Below are 27,014 nucleotides of genomic sequence, written 5' to 3'. Positions count from 1 at the left end.
GGCAGATGGAATTCCATGTGGAAAAGTGTAAAGTAATGCTCTTCAGTCGGAAGGATAGAGGGATGGACTATTTTCTAAATGGAGAAAAGGCTTCAGAAATCTGAAGCACAAAGGGACTTGGGAGTCCTAGGTTAGGATTCTCTTAAGTTCAATTGCCTGTTAGAAAGACAAATGCAATATTAACACTTATTTTAAGAGGGCCAGAATACAAGAGCATGGAGGTATTGCTGAGGCTGTATCAAGCTCTGGTCAGCTTGCATTTGGAATATTGAGAGCAGTGGTGTGAGCCATATGTAAGGAAGGATGTGTTGGCCTTAGACCTTACCCACAAGAATGATCCTGGGTATGAAAGGTTTGTCACTTGTGAAGTGGTTGATGATTCTGAGCCTATACTCAGTGGAGTTTCAAAGGATAAGGGGGTTATCTCATTAAAACTTACAGAATACTGAGAGGCCTGGGTAGAGTGGATGGGGAGGAGATACTTCCATTGGCAGGAGAGACTAGCAGGACCTGACGCCACAGCCTCAGGATGAAAGGACAACCTGTTAGAACTGAGATGAGAAGGAATTTCCTTCGGCAGTGGATGGTGAATCTCAGAGTCATAAAGTCATACAGCATAGAAGCAGGCTCTTTGGCCCACCGTATCTGTACTGACTAACAAAAACCAAACTACACTAATCTCATATACCTACCCTTGGCCTACTACAACATGGCATTTTAAGTACACATCCAGATGCTTCTTAACTGTTGTAAAAGTATCTGCCTCCATCATTCTCTCACATGGCACTTTCATTTGTTGATCATCCTCTGGGTGAAAAAAAATTATTTCTCAGATCTCCTTTCAATCATTTACTCCCCACCTTAAACTTATGCCCTCTGTTCTTCGACACATATGCCTCGGGGAAGAAATTCTCATAATCTACTCTGCTTGTACCTCTCACAATTTAGTAATTTCAATCAATTCTCTCTCAGCCTCCTCTGCTCCAAGCAAAACAAAACCTGCCTATCTCTCTCCTCATGATTGAGGCTTTTCATCTGAGGCAACATCCTGGTGAATCGCCTGTGCACCTTCTCCAGTGCTTCTGGTGAGTGTGGCAACCTGAACTGTGTATTCCATCTGTGACCTAACAAATCTGTGGATTGCATTACTATGAAAGGCTGTGGACTCCAAGTTCATTGCATGTCTAAAATAGAGATACATAGGTCTTGATTAGTAAAAGCATCATAGGTTTGGGGGAAAAGGAAGGAGAATAGGTTTGAGAAACATATCATCACTGCTCTACCATTGCTCTGATCCAATGGTAGAGCAGACCTGATGGGGCTAAATGGCTTCATTCTGCTTCTATATCTTATCCCATACTTTATCTCATTAACCAGTGAATCCACAAGATCTCCAGGTCCTACACTGTGATCCTGTACTTCACCTCATTAAATATTGAATCACAAAGTTTATTTCTGTGCCCAAACTGCATTCTCATTATTCAGTGAAGCAATATCTGTGTTCCAGTGATGAGACAGTTATACCCAACTACAACTAACTAACCAGTGAATCACAGGCTTATTACCATGAATCCATAGACTGTGTTCCAGTATCCAGTATATGTTTCCTTACTGTATCTCATCGAGTTCAACCTGGATAAATGCGAAGTGATTCATTTTGAATGGTTGAATTTGAATGCTGAATGCAGGGCTAAAGACAGGATTCTTAGCAGTGTAAAAGAACAGTGGGATCTTGGGGTCCACGTACATAGATCCCTCAAAGTTGCCACCCAAGTTGGTAGGGTTGTTAAGAAGGCGTATGGTGTTTTGGCTTTCATTAACAGGGGAATTGAGTTTAACAGCTGCAAGGCTTTGCTGCAGCTCTATAAAATCCTGGTGAGACCACACTTGGAATATTGTGTCTAGTTTTGGTCATCTCATTATAGGAAGGGTGTAGATGTGTTAAACAGGATGCAGAGGAGATTTACCAGGATGCTGCCTGGATTGGAGGGCTTGTCTTATGGAGAGGGGTTTGGTGAGCTAGGGCTTTTAACACTGAAGAGAAGAAGGAAGAGAGGTGACTTGATAGAGGTGTAAAAGGTAATGACAGGCATAGGTAGAGTAGATAGCCAGAGACTTTTCCCAGGTCAGAAATGGCTGACATGTGGGGTCATAATTTTAAGGTGATTGGAGGAATGTATAGGAGACATGTAAATTGAGAGGTGTGTAGGTTAGTTGCTTTTAGATTAAGATAAATGCTCGGCACAACATCGTGGGCTGAAGGGCCTGTACTGTGCTGTACTGTTCTATATTCAATGAAACAGTGAATCATAGACTGTATCTCTGTGCCCAGACTGTGTTCTCATAGGTATCTCATTAACCAGTGAATCCAGTGTGTTTCAATGCCCAGACTGTGATGTGATACTGTATCTCATTTATCAGTGAATCCACAGTGGTCTAGTGCCCAGACTGTGAATCCATCCTACAATTTATTAATTAAATCGAAGAAACTTTAGACAAAAATCTCATATTCTTTAATTATTTATATGGAGGAGAGGAAATTCGTTCCTAGACATGTTATAGGAAGGATGCATCACGTCTGCTCTCTTGCTTTGATGCCATGACTTATGTGATTACAATTTTTAATACATTAGTGTTGTGCATCAGTGACATATGCAATCATACACTAGGAGATGTCTGTCTGTGTGGAAACCAACTATCAGCAGACAATGCTGCAGCTATGGTGGAGGGCTACAAAGGAGCACTCTTTATGATGGCCACATTTGCCTGCTCGATTTCATTACCATTCATATAAGTCTTAAGACTTATTCAACAATTACGTTTATTTCAAAATTAATTGTCATTTGTAATAAGTAAGTAAGTAATGAGTAAAAGTTACATTAGTGCAGCTAAAATAAATAAAATAATTAAAAATATGTCCTGACGTATGTGCTTTGAAAATGTATGAAGTTGGCTGAAAAGTGGCAGAAATGGCTCCACAGACAGACAAAGAACCAAGACAACAAGGTAACCTTGTGGAGAAAAATGATACAGTGCAGTTTGTGGGTCATTGGAGTGGACGCATCTACTCAATACTGAGCTGAAAATGTGTTGCTGAAAAGCACAGCAGGTCAGGCAGCATCCAAGGAACAGGAGAATCGACATTTCGGGCACAAGCCCTTCTTCAGGAAGGAAAGGACAAGGATGGCTTAATATATGTCACTGTGTTCTCACTGTGGCAGGAAAAGATGACATTGGCGCAAACATTGTCCTGCCAAAACGTAGAATGCCATTTCCGTAAAAGGAGGGCAGTTTCAAAGTTGTCCACCCCAATTAAAAGAGAAACCCTTTAAAGCTAGTAGCATTAAAAAAAGATGTAAAAGATACTTAATTATCATTTCTGAAAGAATTTACAGGAATGATAGATAATTAAACCTTAAATTACGCGCTGGAATTAAGAGCTTTAGGTCTTTCTGACACAGAATCGAAGGCAAGACTTCCTCCAGACATCAGCTATACAACTACATGGTCCAGAAAGCATACAACAAAAGCCAAGGGAGGAGTAACAGCTACACTTCAGCATAAACCAGGGAAGATTACAGGAAATTTGTATATGATCCAAAATCAGGATTATTCACTTTGAAGGAGAAGAACTAGTACAAATTTACAACTCACACATCACTCTGAACAAAATTTCCACAACTACTTAGAAATCCTGGGAAGCTGGTAAGAGCTTATTCCATCATATTAGGCTGTTCACCTCAAGGAAAAATCCTCACTCACTTTTACAGAATTTAATGAAGAAATCAAATCAATGTTACACAAAATAACTACCTCATTGACAAATTGTTTTCCAGACATGGTTCCAGTTTTGAAACTAAATAGGTCACATTGAATTTGTGTGGATCTCAAACAGTTAACTCAAGCTACTGAAGCATGACTCAGCTAGTGGTGTGTGTGGCTGAAAGTTTGGCAGAACCAGAAAATAGCTTTATTTTTACAAAGCTCTTATCAAATACTGGATGTTTGGCAATTTTTCTTGCATGCAGATTCGAAATTGTGTACACAATTTATCATACCATTTTACACATTCTGTTATAATTTACTATGTTTAGGTATTGCTTCAGCATTACAACTTGAGAGAACAATAAAAATATTCTTGATCGATTGACCAACAGGACTCCACTCAGGACTTCAAGATGGTGCTGGAGAGTGGCAACTTTTTGCCAACTGTCTATAGAACATCTTATTCTTACATTTCTTACAATCCTTCTGTTCTTCTAAAGCTCAATTCTAAGTCTATCAGAAATAGTAACAATGTTCTCTTCAATTTACTTTTATGTTTGAAGATACTCTGACTGATGTGACCTGGTTACTGACCCTGCAATGATGCCAGAGGCCAGTCTAAAAGGATCAGAGGCCTTCCACTTAGTCGCAGAACCAAGGCCTGACCAGTATAGGAGCAAGACCTGACCCACAGTGACCTAACATCAAGAAGGCCTGTCCAAATTGAACAGACCCCCAGAATGCTCAGGACCCCAACAGGAGTACGCACACACCTTCCAGATCAACAGACTTCCCTCACAGGATCAACTAGGAGCAGCCACCTACGTAGGAAACATGGGAGATGCACTGGACTTCAGGTGAGACTGAAACTGCAGGGTTTCAAGGCTCCCCTCCCCAGTGTACTCCTGCCAAACATCCAAATCATTGAAAACACGATGGATGACCCCAGAGCTAGACCATCGCATCTCTGGTGGTGGGGTCCGTTTGTAGGTATCAGAAATGGCAGAGGATGATACTGTCCTTCTTGTGGATAGAGGGGTGGGGTTCGAGGGCAGAGGTGCGGGAAGTGGAGGAGATGTGCTGGAGGGCATCATCGACCACATTGGAGGGGAAATTGTGGTCTTTGAAGAAGGAGGCCATCTGGTGTGTTCTATGGTGGAATTAGTCCTCCTGGAAGCAGATGTGGTGGAGGCAGAGGAATTGGGAACAAGGGATAGCATTTTTACAGGAAGCAGGGTGAGAGGAGGTGTAGTCCAGGTAGCTGTGGTAATCATTGGGTTTGTAGAAGATGTCTGTGTTGTGTTAATGGAGATGGAAAGGTCCAGGAAGGGAAGGGAGGTGTCCGCGATGGTCCAGGTGAACTTAAGGGCGGAGTGGAATGTATTGGTGAAATTGATGAACTCTTCAAGTCCTCGTGAGAGCATGAGGTGATGCCGATGCAGTCATTACTCCCTTCAAAACAAGTCCATTTGGGTCTTGGAGAAAGGTATCCACAAAGGGAAGGGATTCTTTTTTTCTCAATTATCCATGTTGTGAACAACCAAAGGTGGGTAACAAAAGAGAGCCAGTTCATCCCCTCAGTTTAATGATGTGAAACCACAGCAAATGGCAGAAACTCACTCAGAGTCTGGCAGCAGTATTGGTACCACTGGCCCTACAGCAAATCACGGGAATTCCTCTTGCAGCATCTTCCGAACCTATAAACATACTACCAGAAAGTTTGTGAGAAGATTTGTAGCTCGGGTGCTCGTTATTGTGGTTCTGTTCGCTGAGCTGGGAATTTGTGTTGCAGACGTTTCGTCCCCTGTCTAGGTGACATCCTCAGTGCTTGGGAGCCTCCTGTGAAGTGCTTCTGTGATCTTTCCTCTGGCATTTATAGTGATTTGTCCAAGGGACTAGCCACACTACCAAACATCAAGAGCATTTCCGAACTGACAGCCAGACTACTGCGACCACTAGGACTCATAACAGCATATAACCCAACAGCCACTCTCAGACAACTCACCAGAATGAAGGACCCAATACCCAGCATGAGCAAAACCAATGTAGTGTACAAAGTCCCATGCAAGGACTGCACAAAACACTACATAGGACAAACAGGAAGACAGCTAACGATCCGTATCCATAAACACCAATTAGCCACAAAACGACACGACCAGCTATCCTTAGTAGCCACACACGCAGATGACAAGCAACATGAATTCGACTGGGACAACACTACTATTATACGACAAGCCAAACAGAGAACAGCCAGGGAATTCCTAGAGGCATGGCACTCATCTACAGATTCAATCAATGAGCACATCGACCTGGACCCAATATACTGGCCACTGCAGCGGACAGCTGGAACTGACAACCGGAAGCAGCAGGTACAAATCATTATAAATGCCGGAGGAAACATCACAGAAGCGCTTCACAGGAGGCTCCCAAGCACTGAGGATGTCACCTAGACAGGGGACGAAACGTCTACAACACAAATTCCCAGCTCGGCAAACAGAACCACAACATACTTCCAGAAAGACAAAGACAACAGATGCATGGGATAACTGCCTGCAAGATTTTCTCTAAGTCTCATACATTCTTGCATTGGAATGAGATCAGTATTCTTTCACTGTTGTTGGGTCTTGGAAGTTCTATCCAAAATTCACTGTGTGTGTGCCTAGGTCCATGGACTGCAGTTGTTCAGAAGGTGACAAAACACCAATTTCTCAGGGTAATTAAGAATGGATAATAAGTGCTGACCGAGCCAACACCTTCACATTCTGTGAATAAATAAATGAAAATAAATTTCAAATGAATTCTTTAATAGAACAAGTATTGGAATTTATTTTCTCAATTGAAAGAATCTATAGCCACCGTGAAGTTATCCAGCAAACTGAGTTGCAAGCAAATCAAGTGATAAAAGATCAAAGAAAATATATGCAATCTGCCTAAATTACTACCACCCAGTGCCACTGACCTCCACAATCATGAGGTGCTTCGAGAGGTCATGGCTCAGATCAACTCTAGACTCCCAGCCTGCCCCAATCCCTGCAATTTGCCTACTGGCAAAACAGCTCCACAGTGGACATCATTCCTCTAGCCCTATACTCATCCCTGGAACACCTGGATAACAAGGATACCTATGTCTGACTTCTACTCATTGTCTACAGCTCTGCCTTCAACACCATAATCCCTTCCAGACTAATCTTAAAACTCCAAGACTTAGGTCTCATGTCCATCCTCTGCAACTGGATCCTCAGCTTCCTGACCCACAGATGGCAATCAGTGAAGATAAACAACTGCACCTCCTCCTTGATAACCCTCAACACTGGCGCAAGGATGCGTATTCAACCCCCTACTGTACTCCCTGTACACAAACGACTGTGAGGTCAAATTCTATATGAATGCCCTTTATCAGTTTGCTGACAATGTGGTAAGATGGATATCAAACAATGAGTCAGAATATAGGAAGGAGATAGAATGCTTGGTATCGTAATGTAATGATAACAATCTCTCTCTCAATGTCAGCAAAACAAAAGAACTGATCATTGACCTCACGAGGAAAGGAGGGGGACACACCCTTATCTACATGAACAGAGTTGAAGTGAAGAGGGTTGAGAGTGTCAAGTTCCTAAGAGTGACAATAACCAACAATCGGTCCCGGACCTTCCATGTAGATGTGACGGTGAAGAAGGAACAATAATGTCTCTTCGTCCTCAGATAGCTTAAAGCTTGGCATGTCCACAAGAACTCTCACAAACTTTTACAGATGTAACAGAAAGCATCCAACTAGGTGCATAACAGTCTAGTATGACAATTGCTCTGCCCATGACCATAAAAAAAACTACAGAAAATTGTGTGCACAGCCCAAACCATCATGGAAACGCACCTCTTATCCATGGGCTCCATTTACACTGCTCATTGCTGCAGAAAGTTGGCCATAATCATCAAAGACCCCTCCTACCTCAGTAGTGTTCCCTTACAACCTCTTCCATCAGGCAGAAGATACAGAGGCTTGAACACATGCACCAATAGGTTCAAGAATAGTTTATTCCCCTGCTATTAGTAGACTGCTGAATGGCTCTTTAATTTCAAATAATGTTGGCCTTGCTGATGTTAATCTTGCTTTGTGCACCTCCTGTGTAGCTGTAATCTGTATGTCTCACTCTGTCTAAGCACCCTATGATCTGCATGTTCTTGTTTGCTTTGATTTATCTGTACTGCTCGCAAGACAGAGTTTTTCACTGTACTTAGGCATGTGTGCATACAATAAATTAAATCAAGTCACTAGTTATGAAATGAATCATCAACATTAATTCAGTAGTAGAGGTTTATGACACTAAATTGAAACAAGTACTGATTTTCTTCTTATGAACACACAAACATCTTTTCAAAAACTTAAAGAGCAGGACTTATATTGACAGGTCCATTGAAAGCTACTGTTGACAACTCCTCTTACACTACTGACAAATTTTTTTGACAGCTCTGATGAACTACAGAGTTCCGTGAATTTATGCACTTTCTATGCACATTTATGTGAACTTCTAGCAATCCCAAAGGACACCTGACCTCTTCCAACGTGTACTGGAATATATCAAAAGAGTGCATGGCCTGTACTTTAGAGTAGCCAGAGTATCAAACAAGTGCACTGTTCAAGTCTACTCTTTTCAGGTGTAATCTATGCACTTCATTCTTCAAACATCTTGGTCACCAAACTCACACAGCAGTGGAGGGCAGCTGTTGATTTCTATCAGCATTTACTTCTGCAAAACATATACATATTTCTAATTCAGTCCATGAAAATAATATGTCCTGGGTTCAGAGACAGACTTCAAATTTCTAGACCCGTTAACCATTTTCACCATGATGAAATGGATCTCCATTGTAGTGAAAATTCAGAGCAAGGTATTTTGTAATATTTTAGTTATACTTTATCCAACCTCCTATTGTAATGTTTTATAATTCTAACAATTTTAGATTTTTTTTATTTTCACCAGACTCTGAAAATTGCTCAATAGTTCTAACAAATTCCTTCCTTAACTTTATTGTTGGGGGGGTTCAATGACAGTCATATGCTCAGTCAAGGTCTTTATAAGCAATACCCTGGCCTTAAAACAAAGTGACCTGTATGTTCTGGGAAGGGCAATCAATAATAGAGGAAGGATTGAGGCCAGAGCCTCTCCGTTGAGACTTCTTGTGCCCTGGCCTTTAGGCTTGGTGTAGCACTGGCCTCACTTGACAAAAACTAAAAGTAGAGTCTATTTTTAGGGGAGCTTGAACACCCAAGTCTAGGGGGTGGAGAGTGTAATATTATATTTTACTGATTACATTTGTAATCAATCAACCAAAATATTCTTTAGTTGCAACACGGAGTGAAAGGCCAACACCTTCTCTAGGACAGGCAACTTAGACCACTATTTTTGGAGTGTCCAATCATGGTTCATGAAATAATTGCATAAACGCCAGTACCTCATTACCAAGTCACCTTTTATTTACATGTGGAAAGTCATTGACACTGATTCAGCTTCCACAAAACTAGTTGTCAGGGTGAACAGAACCTCTAACACTCCTGTTTATATCAGTCAGCTTGGGCTCCCTGACTGAAACAGATTAACAACCCAAACAGGGAACACATATCCAAGAGGTACACCTGGCTGACCTCATTACAATCACTATATTCCATCCCCATTCAGTCTGAAGAAATAGGCCAGTACTTTTTTTGTAGCTCTTCCTGGGGTGTTTTAGCAGGTCAGTTTCCTCCAATCCTGCCTCTGATACAGGCAGCATGTAACAAACTGTAGTTCGTCTCTTGAGCCCACTCAGAAGAAATTCATTCTTGCTCTGCAAGCAGCAAAGGTGTCACAATGGCGACATCTACCTTGGCCATCTCAGATCTTAAGGTATCTTCAACACTTGACGAACAGAGCCATGGGTTGTGAAACAGTTGGAAAGGCAATCAAGCAGCCAGGCACATTTTGTTCCTGCATCTTGCAACTTTTATACGGTCGACTTTGTCCCCTGATGTGAACAGTCTGTCTGTTTAGCACGGTCTTGTGTCCAGGATTGGTGTTCCTAATGTCAATTCAGCCTCCCCGCCAGGTCCGAAAATGTGTTGCTAGAAAAGCGCAGCAGGTCAGGCAGCATCCAAGGAACAGGAGAATCGACATTTTGGGCATCAGCCCTTCTTCAGGGCTTATGCCCAAAACGTCGATTCTCCTGTTCCTTGGATGCTGCCTGACCTGCTGCGCTTTTCCAACAACACATTTTCAGCTCTGATCTCCAGCATCTGCAGTCCTCACTTTCTCCCCGCCAGGTCCAGCAAGATCAGACAACTTGGGGCGGAGTCTTCTCCTATCAGTAACTGAGCTGGAGCTATCCCAGTAGTTGCAAGAGGGGTGGTCCTTTAATCAAATAGAAACCAGACCTGTTTGGTATCCAGTGAATCTATAGGCTGTTGCTTTAAGCCTTCAAAGTTTGGACTGTTGTTTCTGCCAGACCATTGGATGAATAACAGTATGGAATTATCCTGATATGATGAATACCATTTGACTTTAGGAAATACTCAAATTCCCTATGAGTAAACTATGGCCTGTCATCTGTGGTCAACACTTCTTGGAGTCCAAAGGTTTTGCAAAAGTTGCATGCAGTTATTCTATCATCTTTCCAGCTTTTGATAAATTAACTCTATGCATGTCCAGCCACTGTGAGTGAGCATCCACAATGACTAAGAACATTGAGCTGATTAAGGAACCTGCACAGTCAACATGCCCTCGAGTCCAGGGGTTACCTGGTCATTACCATTAATGTGGAGGAGCTGCTGGCAGTAATTTTTGTCCTTACTGGCAATCTGGAACTGTCCCATCCAAATCTGGGTACCAGACATAACTTCTCACCAACAACTTCATTTTGAAAAATTTGGAAGACTGTGATGGAGTTCAGACAGCATCTGGCAGTGATTTTTGCTTGGGACAATCACTCTTGCTCCCTACAATGATTTGCCATTTTTCAATGTGATCTGGCTTCTCCAAGTCCAAAAATATTTCAGTTCTGGTTGTGACAGGCTTGGTTTCCCCAGTAACTACCAGCTGTTTCAATTTTGGCAGGAAGGGATCTTTCCGTGATAAATGTCTGATATTATCAGTTATGATTGGAAGTATGTCCAGATAATTAAAAACCGTTATAAACTTTTCCAGTGGTAGTACCACTGGCAGGATGGATCTGCCAATGGGAGGCGGTTCAATGCACCTGCATTTGCTACTTGGCCTGCAAGTGTTCCACTTAGTAACAGAACTCACTACTGAATTCGGCCTGAAGATATGGGCTCACTGCCTTGTCCTCTTTAAGTAGACCTAAAAGGGAGTTTTCATCTGCTTTTATTATAAATTTAGATCCATAAACATAATAGTGGAACTTCTTGACTGCAAATATGACTGCCAAACCTTCCTTCTTTCAGGGCATATTTACATTCTGCATGAGCCAAAGTCCTGGATGCAAACAGTTTTGGGCATTTGCTCTCCATTGCAAATCTCCAACTAATACTACCTTGATGCCATCTGGGGAGGCATCTAGAACATAGAACATAGAACAATACAGCACAGAACAGGCCCTTCGGCCCACGATGTTGTGCCGAACTTCTATCCTAGATTAAGCACCCATCCATGTACCTATCCAACTGCCGCTCAAAGGTTGCCAATGATTCTGACTCTACCACTCCCACGGGCAGCGCATTCCATGCCCCCACCACTCTCTGGGTAAAGAACCCACCCCTGACATCTCCCCTATACCTTCCACCCTTCACCTTAAATTTATGTCCCCTTGTAACACTCTATTGTACCCCGGGAAAAAGTTTCTGACTGTCTACTCTATCTATTCCTCTGATCATCTTATAAACCTCTATCAAGTCACCCCTCATCCTTCGCCGTTCCAACGAGAAAAGGCCGAGAACTCTCAACCTATCCTCGTACGATCTATTCTCCATTCCAGGCAACATCCTGGTAAATCTTCTCTGCACCCTCTCCAAAGCTTCCACATCTTTCCTAAAGTGAGGCGACCAGAACTGCACACAGTACTTCAAATGTGGCCTAACCAAAGTCCTGTACAGCTGCAACATCACTTCACGACTCTTGAATTCAATCCCTCTGCTAATGAACGATAATACTCCATAGGCCTTCTTACAAACTCTATCCACCTGAGTGGCAACTTTCAAAGATCTATGTACATAGACCCCAAGATCCCTCTGTTCCTCCACCTGACTAAGAACCCTACCATTAACCCTGTATTCCGCATTCTTATTTGTTCTTCCAAAATGGACAACCTCACACTTGGCAGGGTTGAACTCCATCTACCACTCCTCAGCCCAGCTCTGCAACATATCTAAGTCCCTTTGCAAACGACAAATGCCCTCCTCACTGTCCACAACTCCACCTATCTTCGTATCATCTCTTGTCAATACCAGAACTTGCTTGGGATCAGAGTGCCAACACCTGAAAGGATCATTGCTGTTTCTTCACTTCACTGAAACCTATGGCATGGCTCCATGACCACTTTCAAGGTTGACATTTTTTAAGAATTGATGCAATGTTGCCAGGATAGAGGCCAGGTTATGTATGAAATTTTCGTAATACCCTGTAATTCACCAACCCAAACTAAGGTCTAAGCTCTATTGCAGGGAGCCAGGGTACCTTTAATTATCCTTACTTCATTTTCCAAAAAGTGTAACCTGGTCTTGTCCACTCTGTAGCCTGGTTAGGTCATTTAGGTCACACATTTTTCCCTCATAAGGCGTGTTCCCACCTCAGAGAAATATCTAAGGACTGTGTCCAAGTTCTGTAAGTGCACCTTATTGATCTTCCCTGTTACTGGAATGTCTTATAGAAGAATGGTGACCTGGGATAGACCTTGTAAAATATTCTCCATCACCCCCTGAAAAATTGCACAGTTGACAATACCCAGATGGCAATCTTGTATATTGGCACAAACTCTTATGGTTATTAATTGTAGCATATTTCTGGCAAACTTCAGTTAACCGCAATTGCGAGCACGCATGGTTCATGTCCAGCTTGTGAAGGACACCTCCCCCTGACAGTTTTTGTATAAATCCACAATGTGAGGGTTTGGCTATTTATCCAGCTGTGAAAAGCAGTTTATTGTTTGTTTAAATTCCCACAAAGGCGAACTGACCTGTTCGGTTTCACAATCGGTACGATCGGTGCTGCCCTTTACACAAACTGGACTTGTTTAATGATTCCTTTGCTTTCCATCCTTGTGATATCTGCTTCTACATTTGGCAAATGGTGGGCCTTGCAGAATTGCTTCCTATTAAACATGCAAGATTGCTATGTTTCCTTGATAGTCCCTTGTCCTTCCTGGAAACCTTCTAGGCATTTAAGTGGGACTGGATGACCATTGAATTAGACATTTATTTTGATTGGCTCTGATTTGGATTTTGCTAAGTAATTTAATTGTTCCAGATGTAAGTGGATTTTAGATTAGATTACAGTAGAAACAGGCCCATCGGCCCAACATGTCCACACTGGCGCGCCAAAGCACAACCCACCCATACCCCTACATTTACCCCTTAACTAACACTACGGGCAATTTAGCATGGCCAATTCACCTGAGCTGCACATCTTTGGACTGTGGGAGGAAAGCGGAGCACCCGGATGAAACCCACACAGTCACGGGGAGAACGTGCAAACTCCACACAGTCAGTCGCCTGAGGCGGGAATTGAACCCGGGTCTCTGGCGCTGTGAGGCAGCAGTGCTAACCACTGTGCCACCGTGCCGCCCACGGATTTTTCAGGGTGTGCACTGTCCTGGATACAGTCCTATAAGTTTACTTATTCTGTTTAGGTCTAGTGGAATTCTTTTGCTGTCTTGAGTCAGCATACTTGCAGTGGCTTGCCAGCCTGGATCCTGAAGAAAATTTTAACCGCTTGGGCAATGCTTGGCTGTGGGCTGACCTATAGTCCCTCCATTAAGGATATCTCCTTAGTGAGGCTATGTATTTGCCTTCCCTTAGTTGATGTTCCCAAGCTGAGTCAGACTGGTGAGGGAATCCACTTCTATTGGAATGCCCTTGAACTCAAATGCTCCTCTTGTGGATTTCCTAATGATAAAGCTAGTTGTAGTGCCTGCTTCATGTCCAGTTGGACTTCATCTAGTAGGTGCTTTGCATGGCTATATTATTAATCTCACATATCAAACAGTCTCTCAGCATTTCACTAAGGGTTAAACCAAAGTCATATGCCTCTGCCAGTCATTTTAATCTCATCAAAGATCCTGACATAGATTCCTCTGGTTTTTGAATTGCCAAGTAAAGCAATAACATCTCAGAATTACAGGAGGCTTAGAGTCATAATATTCCTTAACTAAAGGTGTCGACCCCTGAAAGGTTTTAGTATCTGTTGCCTCTGGGAAAGTTAAGCTCCTAATAACTGAAAAACCTGCAGGTCCACACAAGCTATCAGGAGAATTACTCATTGTAATTTGCCTGGAAAAAATAATGCATTCTTTCCACATACTGGGCTGAGTCTTTGATGGCAGAATCGAGCAAATCAAACTTCCCAACTAACAACATGATGCCAGAAATGCTTATTTAAACTCAAAGTTGTGATTGAATTTCTTCAGTACCATTCTCATTGCTCCTGGAATAACTCCACAGAGAACATATCCCATCACAAAGTCACCATTTATTTATACATAGAAAGTCCTTAACATTGATCCAGCTTCCTCAGAGCCAGCTCTCAGAATGAACAGAATCTCTGACATTCCTATTTATATCTATCAGCCAGGGCTCCCTGATTGGACCAGATTAACAGCTCCAATCAGGAAACGCATTTTCTATGATTTTCACCTGACTGACCTCATTAAAATCACTACAGTTCAGGGATAAGTAATCCCAAAGTCACAATTCTTGAACCACTCTTCCTGATGCCTATAAACTTTCCAAGGTTCTCTGATGTGTGCAAACGTTCTTGGCCATATTTGTTGACTGACAATTTTGAGCAGCTCCAATGTGGTTCTTTCTTGATGGGGCCCCAAAAACATTAGGATCAAATTGACGTAAATGTTAGAAGTTGGGTTGAATCATTAAGGTGCTGTTTAAAGAAAAAAAAAGGCCGATTTTCTTTCATGTACAGAGAGCCTTTGCAGACTTGCTCAGACTCAGACATCTATTTTTACCCTGTTGGTAATTATGTTGACAAAAATACATATCCCCTCCTCAATTGAGGGCACCTCTGTTCCTACAATAGCACTTAAAGTACAAAACATAGCATGTTATGTGACCTCCTATGTCTGCTACATATTATTACAATGATCAAAAACAAATTTCAATACAATCTTTTCTTTCCTCGATACAAATGGATACAAATAATGATCAGATCATCCCCCAAAGTTTCATTCAGAACAACAGCAAACAGAAATAAAAACAGATGGTGGAATGTTGAGGTAATACCTGGCCCATTCCAGTCTTCATGTTCCAAATTAGAACGCCCTGGCTTTTCTCCATCTGACTGTGCTGTTTCCCTAACGCCATCTTCATCACCTAAAAAACAAAACAACGTTCACAGTTGGCATCTATAGGTTCATAGTGAAAGCTTCCTCTCCAGAAAAAAGGACTAAAAGCTGTACAACTAAAGAACCATATAATAGAAGAGGCCTTTTGGCCCATTTTGTCTGCAATGACAAAACTAATCTACATCTATACTCATCTTAATTTCTAGCACTAGGCCTCTAGCCTTTAATGTAATGAAATTTTAAGTGCTCATTCAAGTACTTTTTAAAGGTTTCAAGGTTTCCTGACTTCACTACCTTCCAGGTAATGTATTCCAGACTCCCACCAGCCTCTGGGTAGAAAATGTTTTCCTCAACCCTCCCAATCCCAAGCCTCCTGCTCTTCACCTTATAATTGTGCCCCTTTGTCATTGATTTATCAACTAAAGGGAATAACTGATTTTATCCCCCGTATCAATGCCACTAATAATGTTATACACCTCTCTCAGGACTCCCTTCAGCCTTCTCTTCTCCAAAGAAAACAACCTGAGCGTATCCAGCCTATCTTCAGAGTTGAAATGCCCCAGCCCAGAGGTGAATCTCCCCTGCATCCCCTCTCGTGCAATCACATCCTTTCTCTAATGTGGTGACTAGACTGTGCACAGTATTCCAGCTGTAGCCCAACCAATGTTTTGTATGGGTCCAGTATGTCCTGCAACAACCTTAGATCTTCTTCCTAACGGGCAACCATCCAGTCAATCATCCACAAGCCTGACTATCGTTTCCACCAGATTCTCATCTATATCGTTTATGGTGTAGTTAGATAGAGCAACTGGTAATCAAGTCTTCGAGGTGCTTATTCACCTGCCTACTTTTATTTTCCTTGCATTTGGGTTCTAATTGCCCCCTAATGGGCAGAAATTGAATATAGATAGCAAGAAGTCAAAGCTGTAGTTAGTCAATAAATTAATTCATTTTTGTTCAATGCACCAAATATTCACAAAGAGAAAAATAAAATTTGAAAAGTTAACTTTAACTGGTGATTATTGTTAGTAGAATCCATTATCTTGTAATTTTGCTGCTAATTTCTGGTTGTTTTTACATGAGTTTAGATGGTAGGACAAGGAAGAGTTTGAAATTGATTTATAATAAAACAAATGTCAATTGGTAAATGCGAGCTTTTAGTCTAATTTTTGGTTGGAAGTGAAAGTTGCAACAACCTCAATAGTGCTTATTATTAGCAGGTATGGGGGTGTTGTGTTTATGTGACTGGACTAGTTTCCAGAGGCCTGAACTAATGATTCTGAAACACACAGTAGATTGAGTTAATTGAAGAAATCAATAATAGCAATCATGAAGCTACTGGTTTACAGTAAAAACCCCATCTGGTTGATTCACTTTAAGATAGGAATATTCTATCTTAACCCAATCAAGCCTATCATATGTTTTCAGGCCCACAACAAAATGGTTGTCTCTTAACAGCATTCTAAAATTTCACTACATTTCAATGAAAACCCCTACCATTGATCAAAAGGGCAGTTTGGAAGAGAAAATAACTCCTGACCTTGGCAGCAATACTCACATTCCATTAATTAAAAAAACCTCAATCAACCCCAAAAAGAGTGCATACAATCATTTGTGGCCCACTCCCTGTTTATCAGAACATTTGCAGCTTTGGATGGTAGGATGTAAAACACTGCCAGAATTGGAAATCAGAGCAATACTCTCACCTGCTGCTAAGTAGAAGAACTCAAATTATTTTTTTGGAGATTGTGCTTTCCTGGAACAAGTATGTTAAGTGAGGTAGCTCTGCTGAAAGTACTGCAATAGTTTTAATAAATTATTGTTATGGTGTTTTTAGTCCTCGTTTCCTGTGTGGAAATGCCATCAATAAGCATCAAACCACTTAAAATCATGGTCATAAGTTCACATCCAATCACTTAAGTATTTCTGAGAGTTGTCCTTCTGTATGATGATGCTTATAATTAATCTCTGCTCTAGTAGATGAATAACTTTTACTTGATGAATACTAATGGTATGTATAGATGGTATGTGCAAATCTCACCTTCTCATTTGTAATTGAGGACTGGATACTTGACAAACTGTTAATGGGAACTTATGTTCAGTACTAATTTATACTCCAGAGCTTGGAAGCTACGATAAGCATCGAGACTGTCACTTACATTATCAAACTAATATGAACCAGTAACTTAGCGAGTGCTACTTATCTCATATTTAATATCTGTTTCCAAATGCCAAAAAATTGGTCTGGATCAAATTGTTTCTGTATGTTAAATCTTCAAAGTTACATTTTGGTTATTAGTCCCATTTTATCACTATAACAGTTTGGTAAGGACATGAGATTCCATCTTCCAAAGATCACAATGAGCTGTTAGCCCTCACACTCAATCAGTGTCATTGCAAAAGCTGTAAGGTGGACCACTGTACTTGACCTTCTGAGTTTCGTGGACAATATTCATATTAAATTCAGTAGCACTATACTTGGCAGATCATATAAGAGGAGAAGATACAGAAGCAGAATGAGGCCATTCAGCCTATTGAGTGTGCTCTGCCATTCGATAATGGCTGATATGTTTTTCAACCATCATTTCCTGCCTTCTCCACATCACTTTTGATCCCCCTTACCAATTAAGAACCTATCTAGCTTTGTCCTAAATACCTTCAAATACCTAGCCTCCCTGGCCCTCTGCAGAAATGATTCCGGAGATAACCACGCTCTAGCTGAAGAAATTCCTCCTCATCTCAGTTCCGAAAGGTTGTGCCTTCACTCTGAGGCTGTGTCCCGGGTCCTCGTCTCTCCTATAGGTTGAAACATCTCCTCCATGTCCACTGTGTCCAGATTTCTCAGTGTTCTTTTTTTTTAGACTTCATTGGACTTCACCCAGTATCCGTAACCGCTCCTCATATGACAAGCCTTTCATCCCCAGGATTGTTCTTGTAAACCTCCTCTGGATTCCTTCCAATGTCAGCACATCTCTTCCTTACATATGGGATCCAACATTGCCCATACATTGCTCACAATATTCCAAACGCAGTCTGACCAGAATCTTATACAGCATCAGTAATATATTCTTGTTTCTAACCCACTTGAAATGAATATGCCTTCCTCACTGCCAACTGAACTTGCATGTTAGCCTTAAGAGAATCCTAAACTAGGACTCGCATTTCCCTTTGTGCTTCAGATTTCCAAAGCCTTTCCCCATTTAGTAAATAGACTACACCTCTATTCTTCTGACCAGTTGAATAACATTGTATTCCATCCGCCACTTCTTTGCCCACTCTCCTTACCTGTCTAAGCCTTTCTGCAGCCATCTTGCCTCCTCAACACTACCTGTCTCTGTCCCTCCACCTATTTTTGTCTCACCTGTAAATTTCACAACAATGCTGTCAGTTCCTTCGTCCAGATCGCTAATGTATAATGTGATAAGTTGTAGTTCAAACTTGGACCCCTGCAGAATTCAATTAGTCTCCAGCTGTGATTCTGAAGAAGACCCCTTTATCCCTACGGACTTCCTTCTGTCAGTCAGCCAATCATTTATCCATAGCAGCATCTTGCCCTTAACACTGTATTATCTCATGTCTGAAGTGGCACCAGAGCAGGATTCTGCAGTGAGATGGCTAACACGGCAGAAGTTGAGGCCCAGTGTGAGCCCAGATGATGACCAGAGGTAAAGGATAGGGACTGTGGGGAATGATGATGACTGATGTTGGTTGCAGCGAGACAGTGGTCAGCAGTGACAGCAGCAGCAATAAGGTGGTGATGGAAAAAAGTGGCACAATGGTAGTGAGTCGCAAAGAATGGCAGCAGCCATGGTGAGCGGTGAAGTGGCTGTCTGGGCCAAAGCCTTGTGAGTGGTAACGTAGCTTGTTGTGCTCGATGGAGGTCAGTACCAGCAGTTGGCGGTGAAGGTGGTTAGTGAGCATGGACGTGTCTTAGCCCAGCATGGGTAAAACCATGCCCAGAGCAGGGGAGAGCGAGCCCTCTGGAACAAAGTCCAGTCTCGAACATTAGCAGGCCCATGGCTGAAGAAAGTACTGTAATGTTTGACATTTTAAAATTATTTTTCACTTTTATACTAAGAAAACTGTGGTGCTAAACCTCTTAAGCTTAGTTACAGAAGTAGAACAAGAAACGAGATTTTGTACCTAGGTACATTGTATCTAAATGGCACCATGTGTGGTAACATTGTATACTTTTTGCTGTACCCTGTACTTGAGTATACATGACAATAAAACCTAAATTTATGTCTAAAATCTAAATCAATTCAACAGCTTTCTGTGTGACACCTTGTCAAAAGCTTTCGAAGAATCCAAACACATCATATCCACTAACTTTACTTTGTCAGGCAAAGCAAAGAATGAAAGCCATCCAGCTGTATGTCAAGCGTACACCAGAAAGCAAATGGAAACAATATACCTACAGATCCTAAGGCTTAGCAGATTGGCTGTCTGGACCTCTGCAGTCTCCTACAGGAAAATATCAGGATTGAATTGAATTTATTGTCACATGTGCTGAGGCACAGTGAAAAGCTTTGTTTTGCAAGCAATACAGGCAGATCACATAGTAAAATAGCATAGATAAGTGAACAGTAGGTAAACAGAAGTAAAAACAAAAAACACAGGTACGGGCAAATATTAAGGGTTCGTGAGTCCATTCAGTATTCTAACAACAGTAGGGTAGAAACTGTTCTAAAACTGGTTGGTGCATGTGTTCAGGCTTCTGTACTTTTTCCTTGATGGTAGGGGTCGTAGAAAAACATTGCTAGGGTGGCTTGGATCGTTGAGAATGCTGGCAGCCCTTCCTAGACAGCGGGCCTGGTAGATGGATTCTATAGATGGGAGGTTGGCCTTTGTGATTGTCCGAGCCGAGTTCACCACACTCTGTAACCATCTCCGATCCTGAATGGTACAGTACAGGTACAGGTAGTCATACATCCAGACAAAATGCTCTCGATAGCGCACCTATAAAAGGTGGCAAGGATATTCATGTCATGCCACATTTTCTGAGCTGCCTGAGGAAGAAGAGACGTTTTCGGGCCTTTGTAACCAATGCATCCACATGAAGAGTCCAGGAAAGCTTGTTATCGATGACTACTCCCAGGAGCTTGATACTCTCCACTTGTTCCACCTCTGTGCTGTTAATGTGTAGGGGGGCATGCGTAACACCCTGCCAAAAGTCAATAACGAGTTCCTTGGTTTTGTCAGCATTGAGAGCTAGTTTGTTCTCAGTGCACCATTTTTCCAGGTCTTCCACCTCCCGTCAGCAGTCTGTTTCATCGTCATCTGAGACGCAACTGACGATGGTGGTGTCATCAGCAAACTTGTAAATGGTATTAGTCTGGTATTTGGCGATGCAGTCAAGGGTACAGAGTGAGTACAGTAGCAGGCTGATTACACACTCCTGAGGGGGGGGGGGTGTCCAATGTTGAGTGTTAGTGAGGATGAAGTATTATCCCCAGTCTTCACTGATTGAGGCCTGTGGGTCAGGAAATTGAGGATCCAATTGCAGAGAGTGGGGCTTAGTTCAAGACCACTAAGTTTAATAATCAGTCTCGCGGGGATAATAGTATTGAAGGCTGAACTGCAGTCAATGAATAGAATTCTTATGTAGCTGTTCTTGGTGTCAAGATGTTCTAGGAAGGAGTGAACGGCAAGTGATATGGCATCTGACGTGGATCTGTTGGTCCGATAGGTAAATTGGTGTGGGTCAAGTGTAGTGGGGAGGCTGGAGTTGATTAATGCCATGACCAGCCTTTCAAAGCATTTCATGACCACTGAAGTTATGGTCAATGGGCGGTAGTCATTGAGACATGCTTCATGAGCCTTCTTAGACACAGGGATGATGTTGGCCCTCTTGAAACAGACAGGGACAGTGGCCTGCTGCAGGGACAGGTTGAAGATGTCCGAGAAGACATCTGCCAGTTGATCTGAGCATGCTCTGAGTACATGGCCTGGTACCATGTCTTGGTCCCATCAGTTTCCTTGGATTCACACGAAGGAAAACTGATCTGACCTCTGATGCAGTGACTGTTGGGATAGGTTTGTCAGGATTTGTCGGAATAGGTGTTACCTCTCCGCCAAATTCTGCTCAAAGCGATCATCGTCTGCTATCTTGCACTGTTTCTTTTCAGAACCTGTGATGTCATTCAGTCCTTGCCATAGTCGCCAGGTATTTGTCTGGATCTCTAGTTTGGATCAGTATTGGCCCTTGACTGTCTTAATGGCTCTACAAAGGTCATACTTGGATTCCTTATATTTGAGTGGGTCTCCTGATCTGAAGATCTCATACCTGGTTTTTAGTAGGTTCTATATATCCTGATTCATCCAGGGTTTCCTGTTGGGGAATATCCAGATTGACTTCCTCAGTATGCAGTCCTCCATACTCTTGCTGATAAAGTTTGTGATGGTGGTGGCATACTCGTCCAAAGTACCTACAGACTGTTTGAACATGGACCAATCAGCTGATTCCAGACAGCACCGGATTTGATCCTCTGCCTCCACCAACCAACACTGGACCTGCATCGGCGAGGGAGTCTCCTGCATGAGCATTTGCCTGTAAGCCGGGAGAAGAAACACGGCATTGTGGCCAGAGTTCCCGAAATGAGGGCGGAGGATGGAGCGGTGGACATCTTTCACAGTGGTGTAGCAGTGGTCTAAAATGTTCGAGCGCCTAGTGGGGCAGGTAAAGTTCTGGTAGTACTTGGGTAACACCTTCCTTAGACTGGCTTGATTGAATAAACTGGGCACCTGGGTGTTCCGTCTCCAGGGTGTTAGGGTGGAGTACAGCACATCCAGAGCTTCCTCAATCTTTGCTTGTAACAGTATGTACACAGCAGCGGAAATTTCCCGTGGTAGATAGAAGGGGCAGCATTTGATGATGAGGGATTCGAGGTTTGGGGAGCAACGGTTGCCCAGGGTTGCAATGTCCGTGCACCACAATTTGTTGATTAAAAAGCAAACCCCTCCACTCTTTGTCTTACCAGAGGATGCTCTGCGGTCCATACGATGGATAGGTAAACCATCAGCCTGAAGTGCACAGTCGGGAATGGATGTATTGAACCAGGGTTCTGTGAAGCAAAGTGTGCAGCAGGCCCACAGTTCATGCTGGAAGCTGAACTGTGATCTGAGTTTGTCCAATTTGTTCTCCTACATTTGCTAGGGAGTAAGCTTGGAAGAGGGGGGGTGGGGGGGTGAGGGGAGGGGGGGAGTCTTGAAACCGAAAAGTCTCAGTCTTACTAGCAGGTCAGCATGCGTACCCCGCTTCCTCGCAGGTTTCATACATTTGAGTGGTCTGCTGGAGTGGATTGTGACTGCTTTCAGTTATGTGGTCCTTCCTAGGAAACTGTGGAGCAGGTACGTTGTAGTTTAGTGTATTTTTGCAGAGGGTCTGCTTTGGACCTAGTGAAGCAGGTCATTTACTGTGCAGTTTTTTTTTACCAGATCCAGCCACATTTCATGTGATATAATGACAATGGTAATGACAATGATCATGGTCCTAAGATTTTATGCATCAGACCCGTTACAAGCTAGCCATACACTTACTGTATTAGATTAGATTCCCGACAGCATGGAAACTGGCCATTTGGCCCAACATGTCTACATTGACCCTCTGAAGAGTAACCTAGCCAGATCCATTTCCCTACAACTAATGCAGCTAACACTATGAGCAATTCAGCATGGCTAATTCACCTGACCTGCACATCTTTGGAGTGTGGGAGGAAACCGGAGCACCCAGAGGAAACTCATGCAGACACGGGGAGAATGTGCAAACTCCACACAGACAGATGTCTGAGGCTGGAATTGAACCCGAGGCCCTGGTGCTGTGAGGCAGCAGTGCTAACTACTGTGCCACTGTGCCGCCACAAGCTTTCCATGCGCTGCATCAGCGCCATTGGGATTAACCAGTGTATGATCAAAACATGTACAAAAGATGTTAACAACTTTCATTATATCAAAGATTATGTGAGCAAGTGACATAATGCAACGGACGGACTGGCTTTCCCCGAGTACGATCAAATGCACCCATTGCCATTCAGCCTATTATGATATTATAGCGGTCAGTTCATGGTCACTTGGCACGTAGGAACCTGAACAGAATTATGGAGATCATTCCATTTGGGGAGTTTTATTTGTTTTTACAATTATCTGCCCTACCTTTTCGGTTTTTGATGGGAGGAAGAGGAAGAATAGTTTCTGGGAGATGAAGGTCAGTCGTAGTTCTATGACACCTCTGCATTAATTACAGACAGAAATACAGCAATGGTACATTAGGGCTTAAGGTACAATTAAAATTATCACAGACACTACAGGGATTTTAATGTTGCAGTTTAGATATGTTGTCCAAGCAAACCTGCTTTTGTCAATGCTCCATGATATTGCCTTTCTACTTGAGGACCGAAAGACTGCAAATACGAGAATACCATTGAAAAATTTGCTTCTGAATGAACCGTGCATCAAAAAACACTGATGTAAAAAATATCACTTCAAGATAGACTACACTTACATTATTCTATTAAAATAGAACAAATTAAAATAAATCTGTAATGGTTCCAAGATTTAGTCTCATCATCATATATTTCAGTTGAATAAAGGGAAATATGGAGCTATGAGGGAGCAACTGGCCAAAGTTCAATGGTTTAATACCTTAACAGGGAAGACCGTGGAGGAACAATGGCGGATATTTCTGTGTATAATGCAGAAGATGCAGGATCAGTTCATTCCTAAAAGGAAGAAAGATCCCAGGAGGAGACATGGGCGGCCGTGGCTGACAAGGGAAGTAAAGAAACATATAAGGTTAAAAGAGAAAAAGTATAACTTAGCAAAGATAAGCGGGAAAACGGAGGACTGGGAAGCTTTTAAAGAACAACAGAGGATTAGTAAGAAGGAAATACGCAGAGAAAAAATGAGGTACGAAGGTAAACTGGCCAAGAATATAAAGGAGGATAGTAAAAGCTTTTTTAGGTATGTCCAAGGCAAAAAAATGGTTAGGACAAAAATTGGGCCCTTGAAGACAGAAGCAGGGGAATATATTACTGGGAACGAAGAAATGGCAGAGGAATTAAATGGGTACTTCAGATCTGTGTTCACTGGGGAAGACACAAGCAATCTCCCTGAGGTAACAGTGGCTGAAGGACCTGAACTTAAGGGAATTTCTATTTGCCAGGATTTGGTGTTGGAGAGACTGTTAGGTCTGAAGGTTGATAAGTCTCCGGGACCTGATGGCCTGCATCCCAAGGTACTGAAGGAGGTGGCTCGGGAAATCGTGGATGCGCTGGTGATTATTTTCCAGAGTTCAATAGAATCGGGGTTGGTTCCTGAGGATTGGAGGGCGGCTAATGTTGTGCCACCTTTTAAGAAGGGTGGGCGGGAGAAAGCAGGAAATTATAGACCAGTTAGTCTGACCTCAGTGGTGGGAAAGATGCTGGAGTCTATTATAAAGGATGAAATTACGGCACATCTGGATAATAGTAACAGGATAGGACAGAGTCAGCATGGATTTATGAAGGGGAAATCATGCTTGACTAATCTTCTTGAATTTTTTGAGGATGTAACTCGGAAGATGGACGAGGGAGATCCAGTGGATGTAGTGTACCTGGACTTTCAGAAAGCTTTTGATAAAGTCCCACACAAGAGGTTAGTGAGTAAAATTAGGGCACACAGGATTGGGGGCAAAGTACTAGATTGGATAGAGAATTGGTTGGCTAATAGGAAACAAAGGGTAGTGATTAACGGCTCCATTTCGAAATGGCAGGCAGTGACCAGTGGGGTACCGCAGGGATCCGTGTTGGGACCGCAGCTTTTTACAATATATGTAAATGATATAGAAGATGGTATCAGCAATAACATTAGCAAATTTGCTGATGACACAAAGCTAGGTGGTAGGGTGAAATGTGATGAGGATGTTAGGGGATTACAGGGTGACCTGGACAAGTTAGGTGAGTGGGCAGATGCATGGCAGATGCAGTTTAATGTGGATAAATGTCTGGTTATCCACTTTGGTGGCAAGAACAGGAAGGCAGATTACTACCTCAATGGTATCAAATTAGGTAAAGGGGCTGTTCAGAGAGATCTGGGTGTTCTTGTCCACCAGTCAATGAAGGCAAGCATGCAGGTACAGCAGGTCGTGAAGAAGGCAAATAGCATGCTGGCCTTCATAACAAGAGGGATTGAGTATAGAAGCAAAGAGGTGCTTCTGCAGCTGTACAGGGCCCTGGTGAGACCACACCTGGAGTACTGTGTACAGTTCTGGTCTCCAAATTTGAGGAAAGACATTCTGGCTATTGAGGGAGTGCAGCGTAGGTTCACGAGGTCAATTCCTGGAATGGCAGGATTGCCTTACATGGAAAGACTGAAGCGACTGGGCTTGTATACCCTTGAGTTTAGAAGACTGAGAGGGGACCTGATTGAAACGTATAGGCTTATGAAAGGACTGGACACTCTGGCAGGAGGGAACATATTTCCGTTGATAGGGGAGTGCCGAACCAGAGGACACAACTTAAAAATACGGGGTAGACCATTTAGGACAGAGATGAGGAGAAACTACTTCACCCAGAGAGTGGTGGCTGTGTGGAATGCTCTGCCCCAGAGGGCAGTGGAGGCCCAGTCTCTGGATTCATTTAAGAAAGAATTGGATAGAGCTCTTAAAGATAGTGGAGTCAAGGGGTATGGAGATAAGGCTGGAACAGGATACTGATTAGGAATGATCAGCCATGATCATATTGAATGGCGGTGCAGGCTCGAAGGGCAGAATGGCCTACTCCTGCATCTATTGTCTACTATACCAGGATCATTTTTATTTCAATCAATAAGTAAATACTCAGTCAAGTGATCTAATAAAGAGCAGTGCATTTATTTGAGGCCTTTCTTGGTGTTTGATTAGATTAGATTAGATTCCCTACAGTGGAAACAGGCCCTTCGGCCCAACCAGTCCACACCAACCCTCTGAAGAGTAACCCACCCAGACCCATTTCCCTCTGACTAATTGAACTAGTTTGAATGCTGTTATCTTAATGTCAGCATTCTGGTTCAAATACATGATAACTAATCTTTCTCTCGTGCAAGGAGCAAGTCGCTTTGACAACGTGTTCAAATTCCAGAGGCTAAAACTTCTTTGCGATGTGTCCAGAAAGTGCTCTATGCTTAAGTCAGCCATGTCCACAGTCATGGTGTGACTTCTTTCTCCTCCCTGTTTTCTTTAAAATCCATCCATTGCTGCTTCTATGGTGATCACCAGTCACAACAGTTGCATTCCTTCTCTCTACAGATCATTGTAATAAAGGTAAACCTGCCTTTTCTCACTATAACATTCCACTCTAAATCAATTTTGTTCAGTTAACAACAGCTTAAAAGGCTTGTAATTGTAGTTTGCAACTTATTACCAGAATTGATTCTGCTCCTGAATTGAAATATGTTAAGTAACTTTTTGTCTAGCTCTCAAAACCTAAAGATGTAATACCTGGGGTCTCTGGGGTGGGGGAGTCCAGAACTAGACTGCATAAGTTTAGCTTTAGAGTGGAAAGACATAAAAGGGACCAAAGGGGCAACTTTTTCACACAGAGGGTGATGCGTGTATGGAATAAGCTGCCAGAGGAAGTGGTGAAGGCTGGTACAATTACAGCATTTAATTGGGGCAGCACAGTGGCTCAGTGGCTCAGTGGTTAGCACTGCTGCCTCACAGCGCCAGAGACCCGGGTTCAATTCCTGCCTCGGGCAACTGTCTGTGTGGAGTTTGCACATTCTCCCCGTGTTGG

The 27,014-nt window shown here is 42.6% G+C and overlaps 1 protein-coding gene across 3 annotated transcripts in view; it reads right to left on the bottom strand.

The window, feature by feature from the left end:
* Positions 1 to 27,014, bottom strand: part of zfpm2a (zinc finger protein, FOG family member 2a) — a 937,618-nt gene that overhangs the window by 588,368 nt on the left and 322,236 nt on the right. For 2 of the 3 annotated variants that reach the window (XM_072570601.1, XM_072570603.1), the window contains exon 3: positions 15,206 to 15,295. The exons of the other annotated variant lie outside the window; for it this stretch is intronic. In XM_072570601.1, the coding sequence (XP_072426702.1) occupies positions 15,206 to 15,295 (90 nt within the window). The remainder of the gene's footprint in view (positions 1 to 15,205; positions 15,296 to 27,014) is intronic. 3 annotated transcript variants of the gene reach the window in all.

Source organism: Chiloscyllium punctatum, chromosome 5, assembly GCF_047496795.1.
Source record: "Chiloscyllium punctatum isolate Juve2018m chromosome 5, sChiPun1.3, whole genome shotgun sequence".
Lineage (NCBI taxonomy): Eukaryota > Metazoa > Chordata > Chondrichthyes > Orectolobiformes > Hemiscylliidae > Chiloscyllium > Chiloscyllium punctatum.
This window is presented reverse-complemented; position numbering and strand designations above follow the sequence as displayed.